The 7,359-nt window shown below is 54.4% G+C and overlaps 1 protein-coding gene across 1 annotated transcript; it reads right to left on the reverse strand.

Moving 5' to 3' along the window:
- Positions 1 to 6,901, reverse strand: LOC111157874 (Rho family GTPase 1). The gene is made up of 5 exons (XM_022519579.1): positions 6,639 to 6,901; positions 5,740 to 5,827; positions 3,021 to 3,130; positions 2,029 to 2,163; positions 1 to 1,102 (listed from the first exon to the last, which is right to left on the reverse strand). The coding sequence occupies exons 1-5, from the start codon at positions 6,756 to 6,758 to the stop codon at positions 857 to 859; spliced, it is 699 nt and encodes a 232-aa protein (XP_022375287.1). The 5' UTR covers positions 6,759 to 6,901; the 3' UTR covers positions 1 to 856.
- Between the last annotated feature and the right edge of the window lie 458 nt (positions 6,902 to 7,359).

The raw sequence follows: 7,359 nt of genomic DNA on the forward strand, positions 1-7,359 counted from the left end.
TGCTTTGTATGTGTTATATTTTTCATTAATAAATAGGTTTTTCTTCTTTAAACACGGAACATAGAACAGATTGAAACACTCCCCCCTCCCCCCGATTCCAAAGACAAGAGTCTATAAAACAAATGCCAGCTGTACTGCCCTAAGGGCAGAAGAAGTCTGGTGACCCCCACCCAGCCCTGCCCCCTGCAGCGCCACCACCCCCACACTGCAAGAGAAGGGGGTCTGGGGCTTCTCCCTTGGACCCTGGGGACTTAGGTGAGAAGCATATGAATGTATGATGTCACCTCTCCATGAGGCATGGGCTATGCAAAGATGAGGTTTCCTTCTCATTGGCTCTGACCAGCTCCTGCCCTTCTGGTTTTCCATTATGAAGCACCAGGGCTCAGCTCCCAAGGGAGCCACCTCTTGGCTTCCCCACTCCACTCCTGTGCAGCTTCCTCAGAGGGGAAGGGAAGGGCTCGGGGACCCCTCCCGTCCCCTGGCCCACATGGAAGCGCTGTGTAGAAGAGGCATGATGCTGAAGGTGAGGCTCCTAGAGGCTCCCAAGCCCATGAGGCCAGCATGCCCCCCACACCCCCACACCTTTCCTTCCTCTGGAGCAGGGGGTACACTGGGGCAGCCACCCCCACCACAACCTAGTGCCTGGCTTGGGGTGTGATGGTTCTTTCTCAGTGTCAGGTCCTCAAGCCGGGCCTGGCTCTTTCCTTGTCCTGTTCCTGTCTCCTTCCAAGCCCTCACCGTGGCCATCTGAAAAACGCATGTCCAGTGTCCTAAATTGTCCCATCCTCCCTCTCCCCCGTGCCTCTGCAAACCAAGGGAGGAAGTGGGAGGTTGCCTCCCTTCTCCGACCCCCACTTCACATAATGGAACAGCTTTTGGCCTTTTCCTTCTTGAAGGTAGACGAGATGAGTTCGGAACGACTGGGGAGGTGAAGCAGTCGCTTGGAGAGGCTTCGGACAGGGCTCTTGGGGGGCACCGGGCTGGGCTTGTTCAGACACACCATGGATGCCGTCCGGAAAATGCTGTGGATACTCTTTTCTGAGGTGAAAGCTGAGCCTTCCAGGTAGATTTCTGCACCCAGCTGCTTGGCTATTGCACAGCCCTGTGGAGGGGGTGAGGTCATCAAGGCTGTTGTCCCACATGGTTCCGAGACACAGCCTTCTGTCTTAATGGTACGCCCCAGGCTCCTCCCGATGAGACAAGGGCCAGTCTCCCACCACCGCCCTCTGCTGATTTCCTTAAGGGGAAGCCTACGTGCACCTCACTATCACCTGTAACGCTTCTAGAACAATCCTGATGCCAGACCAAGTAAATCAGAATTTCTGTGGGTAGGCATTCATATTTTTAAGAGCTCCCCAGATGATTCTAACGGCAACCACTGGTTTAAAAGAAATGAGCCTTACACTCCCACGTGTGAAAGAAATTACCCAGGAATTTCATGAGAAACGCAATTTCTGTATCTTTCTCCTAGAGTGACTTGATAGGTATGGAGTCAGGAATTCTAACAAGCACGTCTGGTGATTCTAAGGCAGGCAGTCAGCAAAAAACAATCTGAGAGGGACGCCTGGGTGGCTCAGTTGGTTAAGCAGCTGCCTTCGGCTCAGGTCATGATCCCAGCGTCCTGGGATCGAGTCCCACATCGGGCTCCTTGCTCTGCAGGGAGCCTGCTTCTCCCTCTGCCTCTGCCTGCCATTCTGTCTGCCTGTGCTCGCTCTCCCTCTCTCTCTCTGATAAATAAATAAAATCTTTAAAAAAAAAAAAAAAACAATCTGAGAAAGACTAGCGCACAGGAATGGCTCATCTGCCAACCTATGGAATGAATCAGGGTTAAAGAGTTGTCTACCACCTCTAGCAAGATGACTGGTCTGCTGATTAGCGATGGCTCCCCAGAACACCAGTTCTTCCTTGCCAAAGTGAGAGCTTGAGCAAGGGCCACATTTCAAGTCCTTTGTTTGTAGACTTCCGCACCCCATCCCACCCCAACACGTGCGTGTGTACATGTATGCGCACACACACACACACACATACCTGCTCATAGGAGATAGGTGCCTGTTTCTGGTGGGACAGCTCCATCAGTGTGCTCAGGTCTGTTCGCAGGTCTGTCTTGCAGCCAATAAGCAAAACACGGGTGCTAGGACAATAATCTAGGATTTCCGTCCTCCACTGAAGAGCCATGTGAGAGGGGAGTGGGGGGAGGAAGAAGGAAGAAGAGTCAGTGGCTGACAGCTACCTGGAGAAGCCCAGCGGGCAACATCAGACCTGCCATCCAGCATATCACCAGCCCAGCCCTCCCTGAGTCACACAGCATCACCAATGCACTAATTACATCATCTTCCCGCCGGTGAGGACTCTGGGGCCACAGGAGTGCTGACCCCGAGAGCCTGCCCCTCATTCAACAGCCCAGTTCACCAAAGGAAGCACGGGGGCAAAATCTCCTCCCACTCTCTACCAAGCATGTGTGGCGTAGCTCTGCCCCCTCCACCCAGTGAAAGGGCTTCACGGGTCCAGAAAGCCAGGAGCAACAGGGAGGAAGCCAACCAGTCTCTTCCCAAGGAAAGGAGATAATCCCAAAGTCTTCTGGAAAACTACTTCCACAGGGTGGGAGACTCTTCAGGATGGGCAGACTTTGCCCCCCAGACCAGGCATTTCCTACCTGCATGGCTTGCCCAGTCTTGGTGGGCTTGGGATCAAAGGCAACAGAAGCTCCCTGCAAACACCATCTAAGCCTCAAACTCCATCACAGAAAGGTTCTGACTCTCGATCCTTCACTTTCAGCGTCTTCAACACCACCCTCCCTTGCTGGGCCTCTGGCAGAGCAGTACGGGCTATGGCAAGGGCAGGGGGGCAGAGAGGGAGGGAGTCTGGGTTCTAGCCCCAGAGCTGGAGCTAATCAGGCAAATCACTTCCTTCCCTGGCCTCAGTTTCTTCCTGCTACAGAAGAGGGGACTGGACAGCAATGTCCCCGAGATTCCTTTCTGTTCTCCAGCTGAGCTGGAGGCTGCCCAGTTGCCCAGACTCACCTTCTTGAGTGCACTATCCACTGTCTCCGGGCGGCTGATATCAAAGCATAGTAACACCGCATCCGAGTCACTGTAGCAGAGTGGACGGACGTTGTCATAGTATGGAGATCCTGGTATGTGGGAGAAAGAGCTGATGGTGAGCTGTGGCATTTGCCCTTCCTAAGCCCAATGAGCCCTGGGAATCCTGTTCTTGAACCCCAGGTTAGCTGGCTCCACCCACCTCCCCAGGGAAGAGGCTGCAGCTTAAAATGTTGGGACCTGACCACCTGCCAGAAAGCAGTACAGAAATATCATCTTCCTTAGTCCTTAAAAAGGGAAAAGGGGAAACAAAAATGGGGGCATAGACTATATTCTGGCCCTGTCTCCTACAGTGGGCTTAATTTCAGGTCTGCCAGTTTTATGAGTCCCAGAGGGGGATACTCTCACCCCTGCAGAGAGACCAGGGCTTGGGTCAGGTGTCTTTTCTAGAGTCTGCCTGCTGCCCAACCTCTGCTCCCTGTTTCTGCTCCAGGGTCTCTCCAACGAAGAAACAAACCTGCCTGTTACATAACTGGCTGCCTGGCTTCTTTGCCATGGGGTCAGAACTCTAGGAGGCTGAAAGGGGAGAAGGAACAGCATGGATTCAGTGCCTTACTCCTTCCGCCTGTGAAACACTGCAGCCCCTATCCCCCAAGATCTCAGGGAGGCAGTTTCAAAGAGAGCAGCACCCATAGCTAGGGATCTGGAGGCTCGAGGAAGGGTCCTTCACCGGGAGGGCAGCAGGCGCTGCAGACCCAGGTGGCCCAGCATGGGAGAACGCTAGGGGCTCAGCCTGCCCCCCCGCCCTGGGGAAGGAACAGTAGCAGATTTGGAACCCAGACAATCCGTGCTCAGAATAGCAAGCAGCCCCTCTCCCTGCACCACAATCGCCATGGAAACTGGGGGGAATCTAAGCTGGGGTGGGGGTTTGGTTGTAAAAAAAAAAAAAAGAAAGAAAGAAAGAAAGAGTAAAGAGGAGTTGCAATAACTATCTGCTCCTTCAGCAATCCGCCCCCATCCCCTGTCTGAGGTGGGGTCTTAGCTCGCCAGCACTGAGCAAAGGGAGCACTGCAGCACTTGGGAAGGGGGAGGGGAGGGGAGGAGGCCTCCATTCTGGCTCCAGGCAATCCCCCTCCCCTAAGACCAGCAAGTGAATAACGGGAACAGGCTCGACCCTGGCCCCGATTTTGGGAAGCCCCATCCCACACACTGCCATCACTTCTTCCTTCCTTGTGGGCACCTAATTTGAAAGGAGTTGGAGGATGACTGATAGGCTGCATCCCTTCCGAAATTGGGGGGTGGGGATGCGACACCAGGAACAGACACCACTTTGCTGACTTTCCATTATCTGGACTGGGATTCAAGGGCTGCATTCTGACGTGGGGGCAGGGCGGGGGCACTCTGGGGCAGTGGTAGTAAAAAGAGATGAGCTGCAGTAAGATTCTGGGAAGACTCAGGAGGTGGGCAGGGTAGGGCAGCCGAAACCCCATACGTTCTGCAACCGAGCTGCATTCCGGTCGGATCCAGCCAGCATAGCACAGTCCAGGATAACCAGAACCCTGCCTCCCAACCCCTGGAACTGCATCAGAGGAAGGCATACCAGGTGGAGGAATTTCTGTTTTGCTTTGTTTGGGGGAGGGGGGAAGCAAGGGGAAGGCTCGTTTTCTGTTTATCTACCCCCCTACCCCCAATCTTTTCAGACCTCAAAAATTAGACCATGGGAACAACAGCTCTTAGAGAAATAGGATGGCATATTTATTATATGTAACAGGAAACCCCTAGTGATTTACACAGATCCTCTTTGAACTCAGCCTGAATGTGCATTTTTGGAGGGTGGATTTTTCTTTTCTTTCTGTTACTCTGGGCTTTTAGTCCTTAATTATGACTCGGAGCCCAGTCTATTAAAAAAGAACTGGGGCAAAAGAGATAATAAGAAGGGATCAAAATCAAAGCAAAGGACAGCCTAGCACTGAGGGTTTAGGGTTGAGAGGAAAAATATTGCTTTCTACATTCCAGAAAGACCCAGCATCTTCTACCTCAGCCCAGTATGGTAGGGTGGGGGTGGAGGGGGTGACTATCACAGTCACCCCCCTCCCTGCACTATCTACAACGAGACTGTGCCCCACATTAAAGCCATCTCCCCCACCCTCCAAAACATCGATGATGCATCGCTTCATCCCTGAGCCGCAGCGGTATGACAAGTGGAACCGAGCTGCGGCAGGCGGACAGCAGTGGCCCAAGATGGAATGCAGGAGAGAGAACTGAGTGAGGAGCAGTATTTCCCCAAAGCAGGCTTGTCTCCCAGCCTCAACCACCACTGCCTCCAGCAGCACGGACTCCTGCCTCTTATCTGGCTTGGCTATGGGGCAGTAAAGGCGTGGGTGGGAGGACACGGAGGGCAGGGGCTGGAAACGGAGAAGCCCCGCCTGACTGCCCCCCAGTTATATTCATGGGTCCATTCACCTCACCATCCCAGCCCTCTGAAAGAAGGAGCTAGACCCAGAGAAGTGGCTTCTGGGGCTCATTCACTCTGCGCCCCTGGACATGCCAACCAAGGGAATCTTCAGGTCCCCTTCTGTCAGTTTCCCAGCCAGCATCATACACAGTCCTCCCCAGCAAAGAGGGAAACAATTTCTTAAAGACAGCAACTATAACAGACCAGTGGGGGTGGGAAGGGGGCATCTGGGGCCAGCAGTCTTACCTGAGGTGTCCCAGAGACTGAGCTCCACCCTTTGTTCCTCTGTCTCCAAGCAGGCTGTGTAATTCTCAAACACGGTGGGCACATATGTCTGTGAAAAGAGAGGAGCTCATCACACCCTGGGCTCCCCTACTTTCATAACCCTCTGTTTGGTGCTGGCTACACAGGAAGCCACTCATCCTATGAGATACTAAAGTGGCAGGAGATGAGGGGCAGGGGAAGGAAAGGGAGGGGAGGGGGCTACTTGCAGCAGGAGAGACACATGGGACAGGAAGGAGGGCAGTGTAGAGGCACAGGCACTTTGCTCCATGGAAAAAAGAAATCTGAATGACTTCCAAAGGGGGACAAGCCCCCTCCCTTCCCGCTCCCCCACCCCAATCCTAGATGGTCAGGGAGGCAAACACACAGATTTCTCTCCTCTCCAGATTTGTGTGTCTCCGGATTTTAGAGCCCCAAGCAAATGCTAGCTCTTTATCTTCTCCCACAAGCCTCTCGGACCAGCAGGACAGCAGAAACCCGCCTGGAGACGGGCTCCCGGAGGGAACCTCTGAGGGGATGAGGACACCGGCAGGTATTACGTCAAGAAGAAACCCCAGACTCTCAAATGCCTCCAGTTCCCTCTCCCGAGAGCAGACCCCGGGATAAAGGGAGGGAGGAGGGCATCTGATCGGGGCCTATGGGTGAAGAGGTGAGGAGGAGCCAGCGGGGCGGCAGAAGTGGAACAGGTCTCAGGGGAGGCTGAGGCAGGGCGGTCCTCCAGCCGGGCTGCTGAGGATGGGGCAGGGTGGCGTGCGGTAAGCTGAGGGGGAGCTAGGTCCCCCTCACCCCCGGCAAGTGGGAATCTAGCCACAGGGAAGACAGGCAGGCAAGGAGAAAAGCTGGCCAGCGGGCGGGCCGCTCACCTCGGGATAACAGTCCTTGGCTAACACCTGTAACATCGCCGTCTTCCCGCACTGCACGTCCCCCACCAGAACGAGCTTACATCTGGCCACGACTGGCTGGGGGGCCCGTCTCTCCTTCATGGCTGTAGCCTCCGCGGGACGTGGACTCAGAGTCAGAGAGGAGAAGGTTGCGCCAGGTGCGTCTCGGCACAAAAACTCAGCCGGGATCCTCACCTCCCTTCAAATGAAAGGGAGGCTGGCACGGCCGCCTTATATCGCCCCGGCCAAGCCAATCACAAGAGGAGGCGGACTCTGTCAGGACCAATCCCTGAGGTGGGATCCCCTCCGGCAGCCAATGGTAGGAGAATCTGAGTCAGTGCCCTTTTCCTCCCTTCCCTTTCTCTTAAAGCTGTATCTTTGCTTCCTCTGCAAGGGGATTCCCACGCTGTTTGCATTTGTATTAGGAAGGGGGGAGGGGGACGTGAAGCAAAATTAATGGTCCTAAGTGTCCATCAATTAGTGTCAAAAGCAAACTGGCCCTGAAGGCAGAAAATGAGGTCAAGCTGGCTCTGTCCCAAGAGAAAAGCAGGATCTGCCTCAACTACAGACAGGTGGCAGCCGGGCTGGGGGGTGGGACGGTGACCCCACAGATCTCTAACCTCTTTGTTCCGTCTAATACCCAACCAAACTACTTCTGGCTTCCTCTCCCAGAGACTCCTGCCGGACCCCTTTATCAGCTCCT

The sequence above is a fragment of the Enhydra lutris genome, unplaced genomic scaffold (genome assembly GCF_002288905.1).
Source record: "Enhydra lutris kenyoni isolate GAN:26980312 unplaced genomic scaffold, ASM228890v2 scaffoldscaffold56, whole genome shotgun sequence".
Lineage (NCBI taxonomy): Eukaryota > Metazoa > Chordata > Mammalia > Carnivora > Mustelidae > Enhydra > Enhydra lutris.